Source organism: Diceros bicornis, chromosome 24 (assembly GCF_020826845.1).
Source record: "Diceros bicornis minor isolate mBicDic1 chromosome 24, mDicBic1.mat.cur, whole genome shotgun sequence".
NCBI classification, from domain to species: Eukaryota; Metazoa; Chordata; class Mammalia; order Perissodactyla; family Rhinocerotidae; genus Diceros; species Diceros bicornis.
In genome coordinates, this window is record NC_080763.1 from 49,851,026 (window position 1) to 49,870,600 (window position 19,575).

Sequence of the window (19,575 nt, forward strand, 5' to 3'; positions counted from 1 at the left end):
AGGCTCTCCTGGAAACCCTGTGGATGAGCTGCAGGGGCTCAGGGTTGCCAGTGGGGTATGTGCGCTGAGCTGGGATGGGGTGGGAGTGAAGAGCTTGCCTATGGCTTGGGGGGTGAGCCTGGGGCCAGGGCACACCGGGTCCCAGAGAAAGGGGCACTGTGCCATGGCCCCCTGCCCCTGGGTTAACCCCCTGGATTCCTAGAGGCCGAGCACCCCAGCACCACGCAGGCCTGAGGGAAGGCTTGGAATGCTGGGGAGGGACACAGGCTCTGGGGAGGCATGCTCTCCCCATCTCCTGTAGGGGCTGGAGGCCAGCTTGACCCAAGCCCTGGCTGCTCCAGGGCCCCCTCCTCACCACTGCTGATCGAGGCCGTGGTGGGGTGGGGGTCTCGGAGCCACTGTAGGTTTGTGTCAGGCTGAGGAGGGGCTGTGTCTCTGACCCAAGTGGGTGCTGTCCATGTGGACCCTGGCCGGCAAGGCCCAGGATGACAGCTTCTGGTCCCGGTTCCTAGCTGTGCTATCTGGACCAGTGGTGCTGATGCAGGTCAAGCTTCTGGACACTGGTCACGTCCCCATGCTGGGGGTGCAGTATGCCTCGTGGGGTCCCCGGAACTGGGCCGGGAGGTGATGAGGCCAGCAGTGTGGATGTTGTGGCTCCTGTGGCCCACTGCCTAGAGCAGACCCAGAGCTGCCTCCTCCCTCAGCCCCAAACCCTGGCCTCTGAGCTGCTGGCATCCCGGGGTTCCGGGGGCTGTGACAGTTGGGGGGACTCCCCGCATCCACCACAGGGGGGCAGCAGAGGGTCGTGCAGGATCAGAGGGAAGGGGTTGCCTGCGTGGGGAGTGCCCGGAGGAGGGCACATGGGGACAGCTGGGAGCATCGCTCCATGCCCCTCCCCTTTGGGGCCTGGGGTAGAGGACGGGGTTTAGCTGCAGGTCTGGAGGCTCCCAAGGTGCTGCCCAGAGCAGGGGGAAAGCAGCCCATGGGGTGGCCGAGCTGCACGTGCCCCTGCCCTGGTGTCGTCCCCGCAGGCCCTTTGCATTGTCCCAAACCTCCACTATGCCTTTGGGGGCATCACATCCCCCAGGCCTGAGTGTGCCGGGGGGCCACCTCGTGGAGGGCTCCCTACACCCACTCCTCGACACACATGAGTTTTGGGCTCTCCCTGTGGGCATCGCTGTCCCAGTCCTGGGGGTGTGGCCAGGGTCCCCCAGCACCGGGGCGGGTGGGCAGCGTGGGCGCTGGGGTGGGCGGGTGGCCAAGGTCGGCTGGGTGGGATGTCCAGAGGCCCAGGTGTGTTCTGGGTTTGGCCAGTGGTCTTCAGCCCACTCCAGGAGGCCGGCAGCTCATGTCTGCCCTGCCTCCCAACCTGGAAGCCTTGTCGCTAACCCACTTTCTGGGTGCTGTCTGTCTGTTCTGTAGCCCTGTCAGTCTGCTATAAAACCGGACCGGGGGCCGACAACGGTGAGGAAGGTAAGACCACCTCTGCGGGCGGGTCCTCGTGCCTGTGTGCTGCTGGGGGGGCGCGGGCCGCCTGCATGGCCGTCTGCACCGTGCGCTGCAGCTCACCCGAGGGTCCTGCTGGTGCCAGGAGGGCTATGGGGCAGGGTCTCTGCTGGCCTTGCGCTTGGCGGTGGGCGTCTGCCTTCCCGTCCCGACCGGTAGTGGCTTCTGCCTCGTTTTCCCTTCTTGCCCTCTTGCCTGCTGCTTCCGAGGCCAGTACAAGATGCTATCTTCCCTCTTCCCGTCCTGGCGCTCGGGGGTCCCTGGTGCTTTCCGGGTGCCTGGGCGTGAACAGGTAATTTGGTGTTAGAGCATCTGCTGGGGGCTTGCAGGGACCTCCACGGCCACTCCAGGTCGGGCAGGGGGAAGGGCATGCACAGCCGGCTCATGGGCCTTCCTCTGTGGGGCCGGCTGATGGGGGCTTTTCGTCCTGCAGGAGAAATAGAGGAGGAAATGGAGAACCCAGAAATGGTGGACCTGCCCGAGAAGCTCAAGCACCAGTTGCGGCATCGGGAGCTGTTCCTCTCGCGACAGCTGGAGTCGCTGCCTGCCACCCATATCAGGTACCCGGGTCGGGCGGGCGCAAGGGTCTGCCCCTCCTCCTCTGACAGCGTGTCCTCCTCTTGCAGAGGGAAGTGCAGCGTCACCCTGCTCAACGAGACCGAGTCGCTCAAGTCCTACCTGGAGCGAGAGGTGAGGCTGGTCACTGGGGTCCCCTGGCGCTGTGGGTTCAGGGCGTCCTGGTGGCTGGAGGCGGAGGCTGGGCACCATCCCCCCACTGCTGGCCTCTACTGGCCTGGGTTGGGGGACACTTCTCCCACCTCACTGTGGGCCCAGACCCTTCCCTGCCCGCAGCATCTTGAGACCAGGCTCTGGTCACCTCCGTTCCCAGTATCCTGTGCAGCCTCCACTCCCTCCAGCCCGGGAGGATACAGGAGGGGCACAGCTGGTGTGTTCTCTCTCCAGAACGGCTTGTCTCGGGGGGATAATGGTTGCAGCTCGTGCTCTCACTACAGACGTGTGGCCGTACAGCAATGCAGGCCACTGCCTTGAGCCCTCACTGTGTTGACCCAGAACTATGTTGTCTGGGTGACGAGAAGGGTTTCTAAGTTTATAAAATCAGAAACGTCAGTGCTGCCAGGGTTGCACTGTTGGGGCCAGGGCCTTGGGACCAACCTCCTTATCCGGGGACAAGAACCGGGGACCCCACACACTGTAGGATGCTACCCAACCCATGCTACCCACCCCCTGAGTTGTAACAACCAAAAATATCTCCAGGCAGTGGACATGCCCCCAGGGAGCAGCGGCACCCCAGTGAGAGCTGCTGCTCTGAGGATGTTCAGAGACAGCCAGCTGAGGTCTGGAGGAGCTGGGGCACGTTAGTTACTTAGAGGGATGGGGTCACGGTGTAAGGAGACTCCCGGGGTCAGCTGAGGAGTGGGTGTGTTCTTGTCCTGGCTGCGGGGCCTGTCCCCTCCCTGCGTGTCCCCATGTGGCACTTGGGGCTCTGAGGCGACCTTGAGTCAGCTCAGTCCACTCTGCCCGTGGCTGCCCCACAGCTCCGTGCCCCCGTCTCGACACTCGTCGCACGACTGTCATCATCTGCATCTGGCACCACTTGTTCTCGGCCACAGTCCCCTCCCACCATGCAGAGCCCGGCTCATCGCGGAGCTCCGGGGGACACAGTGGGTGGGGAACAGACTACGGATGAGAACCAAAGATGGCAGTCTGGTGAGGGCATCCTGGTGCTGTGGCTGCATCTGGGGCCTGACTCAGGGAAGCCGCCAGGAGACAACGCCTGAAATCAGTCCTGAAGTGCAGGCCGGGCTCGGCCAGGGCAGCCAGGCACCCCACCACACGCCGGCACGTTGGGAGAAGGCCACCTGGAGCCTGGTGCTCCGGGAAGGGAGAGGAAGGCCTATGCGTGACCGGAAAGACCCCTTAGTGACAGCCACACAGAGGAAGTGATGCGGAGAGATGTTCATGAGCGACAAGGCTGGCTGTAAACAGTTTACCTGTGCGGCAAGCACGTGTGTGCTGTGTTGCGTGTGCGCAGCAGTGGCCTTGGACCGACGCTTGAGGCCCTGTGCGTGTCTCCAGGTGGCAGGGGCTGGGGGGTGCTTGCCTGTTTCCACTTACCAGCTTAGGAAGCACATCGTTCTTACATGATGAGAAAACGGGCTGCAGATTTGGGGGCTGGGTGCCCCGAAACCCCTGACACTCGACACAGCCTTCCCTCCCTGAGATCCGAACAGCCCCGCTCAGGCAGTCCTCACAGGCACGGCTGTAGCCTCTGCGGACTCACGCCCCAGGATGACATTGGGAGGAGCCAGTCGGCTCTGCCCAATCAATTTAAAGAAAGAGAGGAGGTGGGCAGGCCAAGGCAGCTGCAGGTGGGTTTAGAACAGCAGGGGGAATGGACCGAGAGCGGGACAAACAACCAAAGAGGAGCCCAGGGAGGTAGAATGGGAGTCAGGGAGAGCGGAGCCCCAGGCACATGAGTGCTGAGACCCCGAGTTCCCCCCGGCGAGTCCTCCGGTGGAAGGCCTGGGTCAGCAGACTTGCTGTTCAAAAACAGTCCAAACCAGCTTGACGCATTTCCAAGAAACACCAGTAAATGTTGGGACGCAGGGTGCCGGACAGCGAAGGGTCGGGAACGCCGGACTGTGTGAACTCCAACCAAAGCAGCCTGGGCGCTGGCGAGTTAGGGGAAGATGGGCTTAGAGGCAGAAGCTGAATCAGCGAAGAGCTGTGTACAGCCTGCAGCTCTGCTGACAGCTCCGGGCATCGAGTCCAGAACATTCTGTAACTCCTCATTTGTGTATGTCTCCTGTGACAACCCACCCCAAAACCGCACCATCTTCTTGAAGGATGTGCCCAGAATCTGTCGGATTCATCCCTAGATGCTTAGGATTTTGGTTGCTGTTAAACACTTTTTATAAACTAAATTTTCAAGCTGTTGCTGCTGATAGAAATGCAGTGATGTGGGGGTATTGGTCGTACCCAGCAGCCTCGGTGAGCTGTCTCAAGTCTGGTAGTCTGTCAGCTCTTTGTGGGTTCTAAGCAGATCATCGTCCTGTGCAGTGGTCATGTCGGCATCCTTCCTGCTTCTCGGCTTTTGTGTATTTTCTCCCATTGCTCTAACCTCCACCACAAGCTCAGACGGGCAGTGTGACCCCACCGTGGGCTCTGGGCGAGGCCTGTCCGGCGCCCCGTGCTGACGCCTGTCTCGTGTGGTGTTTTTCAGGATTTCTTCTTCTATTCTCTAGTCTACGACCCACAGCAGAAGACCCTCCTGGCTGATAAAGGAGAGATTCGAGTAGGGAACCGGTACCAGGCGGACATCACTGACCTGTTAAAAGAAGGTAGGACGGGGCAGGGCCTCAGCTCCGCGCACAGGGAGGCTGGGGTATGCACCGACTCTGAGTGTGTGAGGGGGTTGCTTTGAAAGTTGGTGGCAGCAGCCAGCCCTGTGCCCCAGCAGGGCCTGTCATCAAGCCATCCCTGCCACGTGGAGATTTTGTTTTCTTCGGCTTTTGTTTTCATAACTTCTTTAAAGCTCTTTTTTTGTTCAGAAAACTTTGGATGAATTTGCCCGTTTTGCTGATTTCTGCTAGTGGGTGTGGCCTCCGTGAGGCCTGCCATGCACCAAGGGGATGCGGTGCCTGGCTCCCTGACCCTCCCTCGGGCCTTCAGCAGCCTGGGGGTCGTGGGTGGGCTCGACCCCTTTCTTCTCAGCCTGTCTTGTACCCTAACGAAGCAATGTAGGCAGGAGTTTGGGACCCATGGTGACCTGCCGGGGGGCACGGTTCTGGCAGAGAAACTCTGTGTTTCATCTGACAGTTGTGACCAGTGGCGTTTGTGGGCTTCCTTTTGGTGGCACATGAGATGACACTGCCTCTCACGCTGTAAGCACTCAGGCCCCTGAACAGCGGCGGCTGCACTCGGGCAGCCTGTGTCCCATCCTCCCCGGAGGCCTGGGTTGGGGTTGGCAGGCGCCGAGCCTCCTTGCCTGGCAGACTGGGCTCCTGCGTTGTCTGAACAGGCCGTGCAGCTGTGGGAGCTTGCTCGGCGGCTGGGCCTCCCACAGCCACTTTCAGCTCCCGCAGTCCCCTCTGCTTCTCATCAGCTGGCCTGGCCCCTTCTCACGGTTACCGGTCACTTCCCTCCCGCTGTCCCTGGCCGTGTCATCGTTTCCTGCTAAAGTGGTATTTGTTAGCTGTGAATAGGCCATGTGATTGGTGAGCCAAGCGAGCGTCTCCTGGTGTTTGTCATGTGGGGCCAGCTAGACAGGGTTGGACCAGAACTAGTTCCCCAGCTCCTGCCTTCCTCTGCTCCTTTCCATTTCCTCCATCGTGGGTTTCTCTAAGGATCCTTTATAAGTGCTGGACTTGCCTTTTTCTGAGGCCTCCTATTCTTCTCCTGTGGTTGTGTGTCTCTCTGAGGCTGGTCTAGTTGTTTCAAATGTCTGATCCTGGCTTGTGTACGTTACAGGATGTAACGCACACCTCTCACACGCATACATACACCACACGCACACACACACACACAGGTTCACACACCTGCTTCCTCCTGTTGGTTTGTTTTGTTCTTCATCTCTCGGGGGTTCCTGCCCATCTGGTCAAATGATGTGAGAAGGAGGCGCTAAGTCAGGGTGACAGGAAGCCGTGTGGTGGGGGGCCACACCAGGATGCGTGTGGTGTTCCCCCACCGTTCATGCGTGTCTGTCTGTCCTGCATGCAGCGAGGCTGCCCTCCCTGCCTGCTCTGGCACTCTGCGCTGTGGTCCCAGCTTCTGGCCCTTTTCTGTCACTTCTGGTGGCTTTCCTGAACGCACACACCCCACTCCTACCTGACCACACAGGGGTCTCCCTGCTGCAGCCTCTCCCTGAGTGGGCGGGGCCCTGTCCCCCTGCTGTGGGCGCAATTGGTGCCAGGGTGGTGCCCCAGGACCGGCTATCCTCCAGGGACTCACAGGGCTTCCCGGGCCCGCGCCATCCCGATGCCAAGTCTCTGGCGGTGCCATGTCCCACCTTCCCAGCCTGGCTGAGAGTGAAGGGCCTGGTGACGGCCACGTCCAGTTAGAAATGGGAGAGGCCACGAGAGGACCAAAGGAGGACGTTGTGTGGACTGGGAATGTCAGAGGACCTTGTGATCCTGAGTAGTGGCCTTGGTGCTTGGTGGGAGGAGGTACCTCATCCCCTCTGAGCGGCCACCTCAGATCCTCAACCTGCAGGTCCCAGGAGATCTTGTTTCGGGTTGCCAGGGGTGCTGGGCTTGGGTTGAGAAGAGCAGGAGGCCCTGACGAAGCCCCTGCCGGTGGTCCAGGGGCCGCCCGTGGTTGGCATCCCTGCAGCCCTGCCCCCTCCTGGGTCCTGGGATCTTTTCTGGTGACCAAAGTCACACACCTGCCTTTAATGCATTTGGAGTTTTAAAGTGAATGCGCCATGACGGCCAGCCTCGAGTCTGCTTGGTGTGGGAGGACAGGCGGGCACTGTGGGCCGGCCACGCTCATGGCTCTGAGCTCTGCTGCCCGGCGGTCGGTGGGAGCTGGTCATGGCCTGCAGACCTGCGACGCCAGGAGGAGCTGGACCCCGGCTTCCCCGGTGCCCACTTTCCCCGAGTGAGGGGTCTCAGGGCAGAGTCCCCACCAGGAAGGAGTCCACCCACGACACTGGGAAAATCCCACCCACGTTCATCCTGGAGATGCCACGTCTCACGTTTCGCCTCAGAGCAGTCGCCAGGACCCTGACCTCCAGGACAACTTCGAGGGCTGTGCCCCTAGATTCCCACGCCTACCCATCTGTGCTGTTCATCTGCAGCACGGGGCTTCTCCCCTGTGAGCCCCCCGGCCCAGCAGCCTCCCTGGGGCCTTGCCAGGCCTGACCTTCCCTGTAGCAGGGAAGTGCTTGCTTTCTTGGTGACTGAGCTGTGCCCAGCCCTGCTCCAGGGCCCTGCTCACCCCAGGCTCCCCAATGGGCTCGCTGAGCACTGTGAGGGGTCCCCGTCCTTGGTCTGGGGCTTCGTTGCTGCTGAGAGCAAAGGGGCTGAGCGAATGTCACACGCAGCCTGAGAGCCTGAGCTAAATGGGGGGGGTGTGGCCTCGGCCAGGGAGCGGGACAAGGACCGCTGCGGGGCATCCTGCCTGTGCCGGCCTGGCTGTGCTGGGTTGTGAATTCTCCTGAGGGTCCTCCTGGCACCCTTCTTCTGTGCTCTGAGTAAAGGTTACTTCCTCAGAGGCTGTCCCACCCTCCCTGGTTCTGGAGCACTCGGCGTTGACAGCTCCCCGGGACAGAAACCTCCCAAATGGCTGTGGCCTCACCGGGGCCCGGGGGACACTTACCAGGGAAGAAAAGATGAACTGAAACAGAGCCCTTTTAGGCACCAGGAGGGTCCTTGGGTGACGTGTCCATATCTGGATCATGTCGATGTCAGTGTCCCGTGTCCTGGTTATGAGTGGACTGTGGGTGCTTACACTGGGGGACTGGGAACAGCTGCCCATGAACCTGCAGTGTCTCAGAATAAAATGCTTGATGAAACAAAAACTGAACTGCCTCTGCTCCCTTTGGTCACAGCTGGCTGTTTTAGCCACGGCAGTGCCCTGAGCAGTGCTGGGGTCCCACCTTGGGGGTATTCACCCAGGCCCTCCCGATGTCACCTGTCTTCAGGCTCATCCACCCAAGGCCATGTGATGGCTCCAGCCCTGGGTGTGTACTGTTTCAAGATGTGATACCTCGTGTGTGTGCACATGCACTGACACTGCAGCCTCCTGGGCTCATTCGGCCCTCCTCCACCCAGCACCTCCCAGCATCCGGGCAGGAGGGCGTGCAGCCAGAAGGGCAGTCGCCTGTCACCCCTCGGAAGCAGGCAGACCACTGGCTCCGGAAGGCCTTGCCGAAGCCATGGGGGTCTTCTCATGGCCTTTGTTGGTCTCACTGCCTGCATTTCCTCCTTGTAGGAGAGGAGGACGGCCGAGACCAGTCCAAACTGGAGACCAAGGTGTGGGAGGCACACAACCCGCTCATAGACAAGCAGATCGACCAGTTCCTGGTGGTCGCCCGGTGAGTGTGGGGTGCCAGGGGCGGCACAGGCAGTTAGCCTGGAATGCTGCCTCCTCGCCCCCTGCCATGGGTGTGGGGACATGAAGCCCTTGGTGTCTGTCCTGCAGGGGATCCCCCAGCGAGGAGCATGGGAGCTCAGAGGGGCCCTCACTCTGTTGAGACCCCCTTGCAATTCGCAAGGAGGTCTGGGAGGGTCAGACCCAGTCCTTCCCTGGATGTGGAGATGCTCTTGGCTGCTGACTCTGCTGCTGGGTCCCCGCAGGTCATGGGGGCAGCTCTGGCTTTGAGGGGCTGGGCCTGTGCACCCACCCATGTACCTCAGGAGCTGCCACTGACAGAGGCTGAGCTGGCTGGGTGCAGATGGGGCTCTCTGCTTGGGCCTAGGACTGGACAGAGAGGAGCTTGTCCGGCTCCTGGCCGGCCCTGGAGATAGGTGGAGGCAGCCAGGAGGGAAGGAGGTGGCTTTGGACACCCAGGGCCTTACAGCACAAGAGTGGCAGCACTCTGAGGAGCAGCTCCTGCCTGGGCAGACCCCCAGACGGGGCCGGGGCTGGGGCAGGGGGGAGGGGAGCTCCTGCGAGCACTTCGGGGGCCATGCGCCCAGAAGGCTCCTGCATGTTCAGCCTGGGCCAAGCACCATCGGGGACAACTTAGAAGCAGGTCCTGAGCTTTCACTGTGGAGGCAGAGCCTCGTGCCCTCTTTCTTAAGACAAGCTCTGCAGAACGCTCAGGATGTGAGGTCTCAGCGCTGCACGTTCCCGAGGTGGTGCTGGCAGCGTGCTCCGTCAGACGTGTGCAGGTTAGGGAGTTTTTCAGTCAATGCCCACGAGGTTTCTGTTCCTGGTGCCTGGGGCCACTCTGGTCAGCTGGCTCCTGGGCACCGCCCTGGCTGTGTGAGCGCGTCTGCACCCCCGGCCAGCCACGTCTCTGTGTCTTTGAATCCCTGGGTTTGGTCAGGGCGCCCCTTCTGCTCATCCAGCTCCAGTGGTCAGTGTCTCTTCTCCTCCCCAGCTCCGTGGGCACCTTTGCTCGGGCCCTGGACTGCAGCAGCTCCGTCCGCCAGCCCAGCCTGCACATGAGTGCCGCGGCCGCCTCTCGGGACATCACCCTGGTGAGTAGGATGCCCACAGCCCCGGGCGTCTGCACAGGACCAGCCCCCAGCCCTGGCCTGCGCGTTCTTAGGCCGTGCTGGGACCTGCTGTTCTGCAGGCTGTCCTGTCCCCCCCGCACTGCTCCTTCACAGTCCTCTGTCTCAGGTGGGTAGCTACACCTTCCAGAAGATAGCTCACCTGCCAGGGCTGACCCCTTCTGCGTACACGGGCCCGCCTTGCTAGGGCCTCTTTCCCCCTTGGGTCACTGCACCAGCCGGGGGAGGTGGGGATGGCAGCAAGAAAGCAGGTGGATTGACCACTGTCTGCTGGCTCCAGGTGGCTGGGATGGGCCCCTATGACCTCCAGGACTGCCCGCCAGGCTGGGGAGTCCCCAGGCACCGGGGCCTCCCTTGGGTCGTCTGTGGAGGGGCTTTCCGTGGGGGTCAGCCTGGGAGCAAGCCTGCCTCCATCTCCTCTGCTCTCCCCACGTCTCCCGGGGCCCCTCGGGTCCGTCCTTGTCTCATGGTGGGGCGAGGTGGCAAGCCCCGCGTGGGGCTCCGGTGTCCTTGTGGCAGCCTGGACATGGTTGCTGCAGGGGAGCCTGTGTGACCCCCTTGTCTCCTGCCGCAGTTCCACGCCATGGACACGCTGCACAAGAGCGTGTACGATGTTGCTAAGGCCATCTCGGCCCTGGTGCCGCAGGGCGGGCCCGTGCTCTGCAGGGACGAGATGGAGGAGTGGTCAGCCTCGGAGGCCAGCCTTTTCGAGGAGGCCCTGGAGAAATACGGGAAAGACTTCACAGACATTCAGCAAGATTTTGTGAGTATTGCAGGGTAGGCTCAGGACCCCACTCCTCCCTCCGAGGCCAGAGTGTGTCCGTTCCCCTCATCCATTCGAGGCTCCTGAGGAGACATGAGGGGGATACCTGGGCTGAGAGAGTGTGTGTGCCACCCGGTGCAAGCTGTCAGGTCAAGGGGCAGCGCTGGCGCCCCCAAGTCCTCGCTGCACTTACAGCCCTGAGCTTGTTGGAGTTTGTTGATTTGGTTTTGTTGGTTGGTTTTAACTAGCTGAGCCTCTTCTTGTGTGTCCTTGTTTTGTGTCCCTTGGAGGTGTCCCCCCAGTGAGCCCGTGGATCCCCAGTGCGGGCAGGGCTGGTGCCCTCAAGGACCCCTCCCCGCTGACATCCCCAAAACACATTTAAACTCGTCTGAAGGGAGAGCAGCCTCGCCCCACGGTGGACCCGATGGGTCACACGGAGAGAAGTGTGTCCAAGCAGAAAGTAGCGAGTGACCCCCAGCCCCGAGGAGGGGCCAGGACGCACGGGCTTGCCAGCGTCTGATTAGGAGGGTGACTGCAACAGTACCAGGTGAAGCATTGAGAAGCCTCCAGAAGGCAGAAGAAACCACCGAGGGTGGTGAAGTGACGTTGGTCGGGGCGGCCAGGCCTGCCCCAAGTCAGTCCCCACAGAGGCCATCGGAGGACCTACTGAGGCTGAGAAGGCTCCAGGTCCCTGGAGAAGCAGAGAGCAGGGTGTCTCGGGAGGGTGTGTGCTCTCCTGACCTGCCCAGAGAGCCGGCGGCCTCTGCGAGGCTGATGTGTATCTAACTTGCTAAAACCTGAACGAGGTGAGTAAGATCGTCTCAGACAAAGATGAATAGAGCTGGAGACAGGGCTGGAGGTCAGACTGGGCATGAGGCAGCAGGCTGTGGTTGGAGCAGACTTCAGGGGGAAGTACCACCCGCTTCACCAATGTCACCATGCGTGCCGGGGGACACGGCCGGGATGTGGCACAGCCGCTGGAGACATAGGGCAATGGACCCCACTCTTGGAGACCAGCACCTCCTTCTCCTTTGTGACAGATCAAGTGCATGCAATGCAGACAGTGCCTGGACTCTGGACTGAACAAGGCTGCTGTCTCGGACAAACCCATGGCCCCTGATCCGCTTCCTCCGTGTGCTCGTGGGAAGTTGGTTCTGTAGGTAGCACAGTAAACCCGGAGCAGCAGAAAGCACTCCGGCGAGAGGCATGCTAACCACCACCGGGACCAGAACTCGGCCCTCGGGAATTCGAAGATGGCGCCGAAGCAACGCACAAGCTACAACTTGAGAACACACACGGGATGTCCTAAAGTAACGTTGGTGAAAACATTGCAAACTTACAGTCCTTGGGCTGTCGGCAAGGAGGCATGTGGAGGGAACGCCAGGACCTTGTGCACTACTGTGGCAGGAGGAAAAGGATGCGCACCTGAGTAGCCCTCGAGTTAGATCGCTGGACCCAGACAAGGAGCATTTTGAGAAATATGGAGTTTGCCCAAGATAAAGTGCAGCTCGAAGAAGTGTCCTGATAGGGGCGAGGTCCCCAGGAGGGGCCCCATGTGTCTTTGCTTCGGGGAGGCCCTCCTCCTCCTGGGTGGGGGTTAGTGGGCTCTCCCACCCCACCTTACGCACCCTTCTCTCACCCAGCTCCCCTGGAAGTCGCTCACCAGCATCATCGAGTATTACTACATGTGGAAGACCACTGACAGATACGTCCAGCAGGTGAGCTGCCTGCTCCCCTCCCCTGGCCCCACACACTCCTGAGCCAGGGCCACTGGGGCCGGAGAGCACAGCCCGGGACCCCAGCCACCACCTCTCCTGTCAGGTCCTGTTTGCGTTTCAGGACAACCTCTCACAAAAGTCTTCCCAAGGGAGGCAGTGGGGGGACACAAGTGCTCCCCTCCCCATGGCCAGCCTTTCCTGGTGGCCAGCCCCCTCCCCAGGCCCAGCCTGCTGGTCTCTCTGATCCTCTGGGTTTTGTGTTTTTAGAAACGCTTGAAAGCAGCTGAAGCGGAGAGCAAGTTAAAGCAAGTTTATATTCCCAACTAGTAAGTACGCCCTCACAGCGCCACTTGCCGTCCCTGGGGCTGGGGCTGGGTGGGCCCAGGTGCAGTTTCGGCGTCAGATGTTCCCTAGGAAAGTCAGGGTGGGGCCCCATCCTCGCGGCCTGGGTAGGGGCTAGTTCCCGGCAGCCTGGCCCTGGCTGCCCCTCAGCCTCCCAGGTAGTCTGGCATTCAGCTCTGGGCTGAGCCAAGCACTGGCAGAGGGAGCTAGGGCGTAGATAAGGGCTGAGACCTCTGTAGGAGCCACTTCCAGAACTTGAGAGGAAAAAGATCGCACAGCCCTGGGTGAGAGGAAGGCCGGCTCCCCTGTGGCGGGGGTCTCTGGATGGGGGCTGCCAGCACCCCGGGAGTCTCGCTTTCCCGGGAGCTATGCCCCAACGGCCTGGCGCACCCGTGACATCCTCCCTCTCTCCCTTACCCAAAGTAACAAGCCAAATCCGAACCAGATCAGCGTCAATAACGTCAAGGCAGGCGTGGTGAATGGCGCAGGGGCGCCAGGCCAGAGCCCCGGGGCCGGCCGGGCCTGCGAGAGCTGTTACAGTAAGTGCCCCGCCGCCCGGCACCCGGGGCACACCCAGCCTGCAGCGCTGGGCACCCCTGACCCTCCTGGGGGTCCTGGCCTTGGGGGCGGGGGCCACACCCTGCCCAGGGAAGCCCTCCTCTTGGGGTCCACGGGGTGCCCGGGCCCGCGGGTGGGACGGTTCGGCGGGCGGGCGACAGCTGTGGAATGCTCTTTGCCGTCACTGGTTCTGCTTAAGAATCCGTCTATTTCCAACTTTATGTCCGTAGCCACCCAGTCTTACCAGTGGTATTCTTGGGGTCCCCCTAACATGCAGTGTCGTCTCTGCGCATCTTGTTGGACATATTGGAAGAAATATGGTGGCTTGAAAATGCCAACCCGGTTAGATGGAGAGAGGCCAGGACCAAACCGCAGTAACATGGTAAGTGGGCCCCCCTCCCCGCCCCACGCCTGGCCACGTGGCCCGGCCCGCGGTCATGGCGCTGTGTCGGGGCGGCGCGCCCCCTTCCACAGAGCCCCCACGGCATCCCAGCCCGGAGCAGCGGGAGCCCCAAGTTTGCCATGAAGACGAGACAGGCCTTCTACCTGCATACCACCAAGCTCACACGGATTGCCCGGCGCCTGTGCCGAGAGATCCTGCGCCCATGGCATGCTGCCAGGCACCCCTACATGCCCATCAACAGCGCGGCCATCAAGGCTGAGTGTGAGTACCTAGCCCTACCTGCGGGAGGGAGATGTGGGGGTGGGGAGGGGCATCGAGGCCCCGACGGGAGTTCTGGCCCCCAGGTTCCCCTCGTGCGTGCCTAGGCCCTCACACCACACGGCCCCCCACAGGCACAGCCCGGCTGCCTGAAGCTTCTCAGAGCCCACTGGTGCTGAAGCAGGCCGTGCGGAAGCCCCTGGAAGCTGTGCTTCGGTATCTTGGTAAGCCTGCCCCATCCCCAGCACAGCACGGGTGGCCAGCGGGCTTGGCGGCCTGCACGGAGGAGAGCCACCCGATGCTGACCCTGCCAAGTGTGTGCATTCTCGCAGCCCCGGACAGCCAGCCAGGCCCCGAGCTGCCCCTTCGGGGTACCTTGCACTGTGCCAGGCTCAGGTGTGGCCCTTGGGGCCTGAGCTGCTGTGTCCCTGTGCCCCCTCAGGGTCCAGGCTCCCCTCACGCCCTGCAGTCCCTGGGGTCTGGGTCCCCAGGTACACCTGCTCCTTGATGCCTCTGGCCAGGTCAGCATCCGCTGCAGGTCCCTTCTGGGCAGGCCCACGGCTGGTGGGAGGCATGCACACCCAGCCAGCAGCCTCGCAGTGAGGGCCTTCATGGCCCGGGACCCTGAACACCTCGGCTGGCGCCCTTCAGCACAGCTTTGCCTACCACTTGGCCAGCCACAGGGGGCTTGGGCAGGAGGGGTGGGGCTTGCTGCTTTGCTGGGCTAGGGGAGGGCTCATGAGTCAGTCCCTCCCGGCATGGAGGTGACTTTCCTTCCATGAAGGACATTCCAGAACCCTGAGCTAAGTGTGTTCCGTGTAGACACAAGTGGATTTGGCGTCACTCGCTGTCTGGGGTCTTGGTCCCAGGGCTGGCCTTGCCCTGTCCTGTGGGAGGAGATGGCCTGTGGCTCCTGAGAGCCACCAAGGGCTGGGGGCCTCGACAGGTGCAGGCGTGCACCACTAGGGCCAGCCCAGCCAGGCCGTTAATTCATCATCTGGCCAGCAGCCAGCTGCCTGCCATCAGCTCCGGTGGCCTGGACCTGGAGGCCTGTAATGGGCCTGCTTGTTTATGGGCCTGCGTCTGGAACCTGTAAGCTGCTGGCAGTTGCCCAGTGATCCAGCTGGTTGGCTGTGGCTGAGGTTCTGGCCCCACCAGGCTGTCCCTTGCTCTCAGGAGTCCCTGATCAGGGTGCAGGACTGGTGGTGCTCTCCCCCGGTGGGCCCTGGTCACCCTCGGTCAGGGTGGGGCCAGGGGAGCTGCCGTAGCCGTTTGCTCCCCTCAAAGCTGCCATGTTTGCATTGCTCCAACAGAGACCCACCCCCGCCCCCCCAAGCCCGACCCTGTGAAGAGCGTGTCCAGCGTGCTCAGCAGCCTGACCCCCGCCAAGGCAGCCCCCGTCATCAACAATGGCTCCCCCACCATCCTGGGCAAGAGGAGCTACGAGCAGCACAACGGGGTGGACGGTGAGTCTGGCGGGGCCAGGCGGGGCCGGGGCGCTCAGCGACGCAGCGCCTGCGCCCGCTGACCGTGCTCTTTCTCCCTCTCTCCCACCGTCGGGCGCTGCCAGGCAACATGAAGAAGCGCCTCTTGATGCCCAGTAGGGGTAAGGCCTGGGGCGGCCGTTGGCGGGGCGCGGTGCCTGCCCTCTGTCGGTGCTTGTGTGCTGTGCTCTCATGTGCCTGGGGCGTGGCGGGCGGCCCAGGCCACGTCCACAGGGCAGTCCACATGGGCCGGCTGCACTCCTCCCGAGTCCCTGGTCACCTGGCAAAGAGCCAAGCTCTGCCCCGTGGGCCCTGACTCACCCAGTGCCATCTCCTGCCAGGGGCTTCCGGCTCACAGGCTATCCCCTCCTTCCTGGCCTGGCACCCGGTCAGTGGACTGTCCTCGCTTGTGTGGCCCTGGCGCCCCCGCCGCCTGCCTGTACTGTCTGCCATTGCGCTGTGACCACTCGCATGCCATCAGCCTCAGCTCGTGTGGCCGCCTGTGCTGTGCCTGCAACCCTTGTGTGCGCCCCTGCCTGGTGGGGGGCTGGGGGACCCCAGCCCCTACAGGGGGGCAGATAGGACAGAGCCGTGGGCCTGATCAGCAGAGGCGTGTGAGGCCCAGGTGAACGCCCAGGCCAGGGCCTCACATGGAGGTGCACCCAGGGATAAGAGTTCCCGGAGCTGAGGCAGCAGCACCCTCTCCCAAGTGGGTGGGACACTTAGGGATGGGGACTGAGGCCTGCAGAGGGGGCACAGGGGCAGGCTGCCATGGGACCCTCCTGCTATCAAGCGCCCAGTTGGCAGTGGCCTAGGGAGGGGCTCTTAATCATTGGGTCCTCACGGCCATCGCTTCCCCCACTGACCCAGGGCTCTGCTTTTGCTCCTTAGTTTGGGTGAGGGGCGTCATGGGCTTCAGTGTGGGGTGCTAGAAGAGGGGTGGTCGTGGTGGCAGCGAGGGGCTTGTCAACTCTGGAGGCCCCAGTGCCCCCCCAGGGTCAGCCTGTGGCAGGATCCATATGGGAGGGAGGTAGATGAGAACTGAAGGGAAGGGTGTGGCAAATGCACTCAGAGCTCCCTCCTGCCAGCCCCTTGTGATGGGAGGGTCAGGGTCCTGCTATGGGCACCCCAGCACCATGGGCCAGCCAGCATGGATGTGCCCAGAGCTCCCTCCCCAAGCTCAGGACTGGTTTCCTGAGGGCAGGCTAAGGTGGTGGGCCAGGTTCCATTGTCTCCCAGGACCTGTAGAGAGTGGGCCGGGCATGGGGACCCGGGAGGTGACAGCAGGCAGTGATCCCCAGCCTAGCCTTGTCCCCTGGGCACTCCCTCTCTCAGCCGCATCTGGGAGCCCTAGCAGGCACGCCCTGTGGGTCAGCCGGTGGCTCTGATGCCAGGTTCTGCCAGCTCTCTCCATCTGGACACAGGCTCTCTCATCTGCCCCAGGCCTCCCGATGCCCCTGCTGCCTCCATCTGTGAGCCTCTCCGTGGGGGCTCCCTCTCACCCCTGACTCTGCCCATCTCTCGCTGATCACCCCACATAAACACCTGGCGAGGGTCTACCCACCCGGGGCAACCCGAGAACAGTCTGGCCCAATCCTCCAGAAATGGAAGCGGGTGCTCGTCTCGGGCATCTTTGGGCTTTTTGGCTTGTTTTGTAAAGAGCCAGTAATGAGGTAGATCAAGTCCATTTACTCCTGTCAGTTTTCCCCAAATCTGTGCGCTTGAGTATCTACTTCAGTTCCAGTGTGTGGGTCCCTAGGAATATCGGCGGTGGGGCCCCTCCTGGGGAGCAACAGCCTGCACAGGAGCCCTCAATGAGGCCACAGCTGGCCCCCTGGGGTGCTGCAGGGCGGCCCGGGCCGGGGGCACTGGCACAGACGGGTGGGCAGGCATGAGCTGAGGTCTGGGCAGGGCCACGGCCCCCGGTAACTCATACCCCGGCCCCCCCGCGCCTCCGCTCTGCATCCACCTTCCTCAGCGCCGGCGCACACGCTTCCTCTCTAACTTAAACATGTGTTTTCTTCCCTCCGCGATCCCTGGCTCTGATAGGCACTTACCTGGGTAAGTAGCGTGTGGCCTGGGGGCCGCAGGCCAGGTGCCATGCCCCTTCCCCCACCCTGCCCGGGCACCCCAGGTCAGGAGGTGGTCCGCAGGTGGAGGAGGGCTGGATAGCTCTTTTCTGCCCCTCAAGAGACAGACCTTGGCCGAGAAGCAGTTTGAGGAAGAGCTGGTCCTGGGAGGCCTCGGGCAGGTCCCTGCGGGCCAGCAAGGCCAGCCAGCTCGAGGTGGAGATGAGGCCCTGCTCACACACACACGTGCACACACCCAGGCTTCTGCTCACACACTCCCGTGCACGCTCACACACACAGCCAGGGAGGCAATGTGGTCCTGGGGTAGGCCCTGGCCCTCAGCACAGGTCCTCACCCAGTGTGCATTTGGGAGTAGGGGACCTTGGCACCGGGTGTGGGTGGTCGGACCGGGGGTGGGGGTGTGGACGGTGACCTGGGACAGCACCTTTCCTGAGTCACCGGCAGAGTCTGCGGCTTCAGACCCCCAGCCCGGTGGGTAGAAGCGCCTGTGGCGAGGGCAGCCAGCCCCAGGGTCAGGGAGGGTGGCTGGGAGCCCCTTGAGAAGAAGCCAGTGTGGCCCGGCCTCCTGGGGTCGGAGTGGTGCTGCCTGAGGAGTGGCCACCCTGCAGAGGGGGCTCCATCGTGCTGCTGTATTTACTGCTCTGCTGGGCGTCGCCTGGTTACTGTTTAAACCAGGCTGCATTTGTCTCAGCCCAGTCAAGGGTGGGCGGGCGGCCTGCGCCAAGTCCCGAGCTGTCAGATCCGAGACTCCTGGCCTCATGCCTAGAGCCCAAGTTGGTGCCTCTTCTACTAGCTGGGCCAGAGATGGCTCTCAGAGGCCTTGAGAGCAGTGGGGCTGCTTGGGCTGGGGCAGGACCGAGGGGAGCTGAGGCACCTGTGTTCTCCAGGCCTCGCCTGGGTGGGGGCTACAGCTTTGGGAGGGCCACGCCCCCAGGTTTCCTGCCTCTCAGCTGCGGGTCCTCAGGGGGTGTGGGGGCCCAGGGCAGGACGTGCCCAGCCCTGGAGCCTCATGTTCTTTTCTCCTTCCTCTTGTCAGGTTTGGCGAACCACGGACAGACCAGGCACATGGTAAGAGAGAGGGCTGGGCCTCGGAGGCCCCCGCTCCCTGCATCTGTGTGCATACGTGTGTGTTCACACGGCTCCCTCGGGCGTTTGGGAGGAGGCCGGGGCGGTCCTGCCAGCGCTGTGTGGAAGCATCTGGGAGGCCCAGCGGGACCACAGGAGGGGCAGGCAGGCAGCGGAGTGCCCACGCTTCCCTGCTGGGACCACCACCTTGGGGTTTCAGGGTGCAGTGTCGTTGGCCAGGGCCTGGCTGGCAGCAGGGCTGTGCTCCCAGGGTGCAGGGTACTCCTGGGCTGCAGAGACCCCAGGACGTCTGCTCACAGCTCCCTTTCGCTGCAGGGACCAAGTCGGAACCTCCTGCTCAACGGGAAGTCGTACCCCACCAAAGTGCGCCTGATCCGGGGGGGCTCCCTGCCCCCCGTCAAGCGGCGGCGGATGAACTGGATCGACGCCCCTGATGACGTGTTTTACATGGCCACTGAGGAAACCAGGTGGGAGCCTCCCCGGGGCAGGCGGGCGGGCGATGAGGTGGCCCTGCTTCCCCGTTACTGAGCATCACTGTCCCCTCGCAGGAAGATCCGCAAGCTGCTCTCGTCCTCGGAGACCAAGCGAGCTGCCCGCAGGCCCTATAAGCCCATCGCCCTGCGCCAGAGCCAGGCCCTGCCGCTGCGGCCGCCCCCACCCGCGCCCGTCAACGATGAGCCCATCATCATCGAGGACTAGGCGCGTGCCACCCCCCAAGAGGCCTCTCCGACCACAGGCCGCCCCCCGCCCGCCCGGTTTTGGTAGTGCCCCCTCCCACCCTCACTTGCAGAGAAACTGCCCCTCGGGCGACACTCGGGACAAGCACGGTCGGACTCGCCCCGAGCGCCCAGGGGTTGTCTTAGCTTTGTGTCTCCTTTTTGGCCGGAGCGGAGCTGAGGAGCCGCCCGTGTGCCCACCCCGCTCGGCGGGCCTCGCGGGCCGGCCGGAGTTTTGTTGTGTTCTGTTGAAGGTGCCATTTTAAATTTTATTTTTATTACTTTTTTTGTAGATGAACTTCAGCTCTGTAACTTACACCTGGAATGTTAGGATCGGTGCGGCCAGCGGCCGGCCGAGCTGCCTGGTGGGGTTGGCCCCTTGTCTTTTCAAGTAATTTTCATATTAAAAAAAACAAAGGAAAAAAAACTCATAAAAAGAAAAAACCA

The 19,575-nt window shown here is 62.5% G+C and overlaps 1 protein-coding gene across 6 annotated transcripts in view; it reads left to right on the forward strand.

Moving 5' to 3' along the window:
- Nucleotides 1-19,575, forward strand: part of MTA1 (metastasis associated 1) — a 45,627-nt gene extending 26,052 nt beyond the window's left edge. For 3 of the 6 annotated variants that reach the window (XM_058567890.1, XM_058567891.1, XM_058567889.1), the window contains exons 4-21: nucleotides 1,423-1,473; nucleotides 1,940-2,066; nucleotides 2,133-2,196; nucleotides 4,751-4,868; nucleotides 8,461-8,563; nucleotides 9,575-9,674; nucleotides 10,285-10,473; nucleotides 12,117-12,191; nucleotides 12,459-12,517; nucleotides 12,957-13,072; nucleotides 13,322-13,473; nucleotides 13,566-13,755; nucleotides 13,887-13,976; nucleotides 15,066-15,218; nucleotides 15,323-15,358; nucleotides 18,363-18,394; nucleotides 18,728-18,879; nucleotides 18,961-19,575. In XM_058567890.1, the coding sequence (XP_058423873.1) occupies nucleotides 1,423-1,473; nucleotides 1,940-2,066; nucleotides 2,133-2,196; nucleotides 4,751-4,868; nucleotides 8,461-8,563; nucleotides 9,575-9,674; nucleotides 10,285-10,473; nucleotides 12,117-12,191; nucleotides 12,459-12,517; nucleotides 12,957-13,072; nucleotides 13,322-13,473; nucleotides 13,566-13,755; nucleotides 13,887-13,976; nucleotides 15,066-15,218; nucleotides 15,323-15,358; nucleotides 18,363-18,394; nucleotides 18,728-18,879; nucleotides 18,961-19,111 (1,958 nt within the window). In that variant the 3' untranslated portion in view covers nucleotides 19,112-19,575. Of the gene's footprint in view, nucleotides 1-1,422; nucleotides 1,474-1,939; nucleotides 2,067-2,132; nucleotides 2,197-4,750; nucleotides 4,869-8,460; nucleotides 8,564-9,574; nucleotides 9,675-10,284; nucleotides 10,474-12,116; nucleotides 12,192-12,458; nucleotides 12,518-12,956; nucleotides 13,073-13,321; nucleotides 13,474-13,565; nucleotides 13,756-13,886; nucleotides 13,977-15,065; nucleotides 15,219-15,322; nucleotides 15,359-18,362; nucleotides 18,395-18,727; nucleotides 18,880-18,960 lie in introns of those variants that run through there. The other 3 variants (XM_058567892.1, XM_058567893.1, XM_058567894.1) reach the window with 2 other exon arrangements.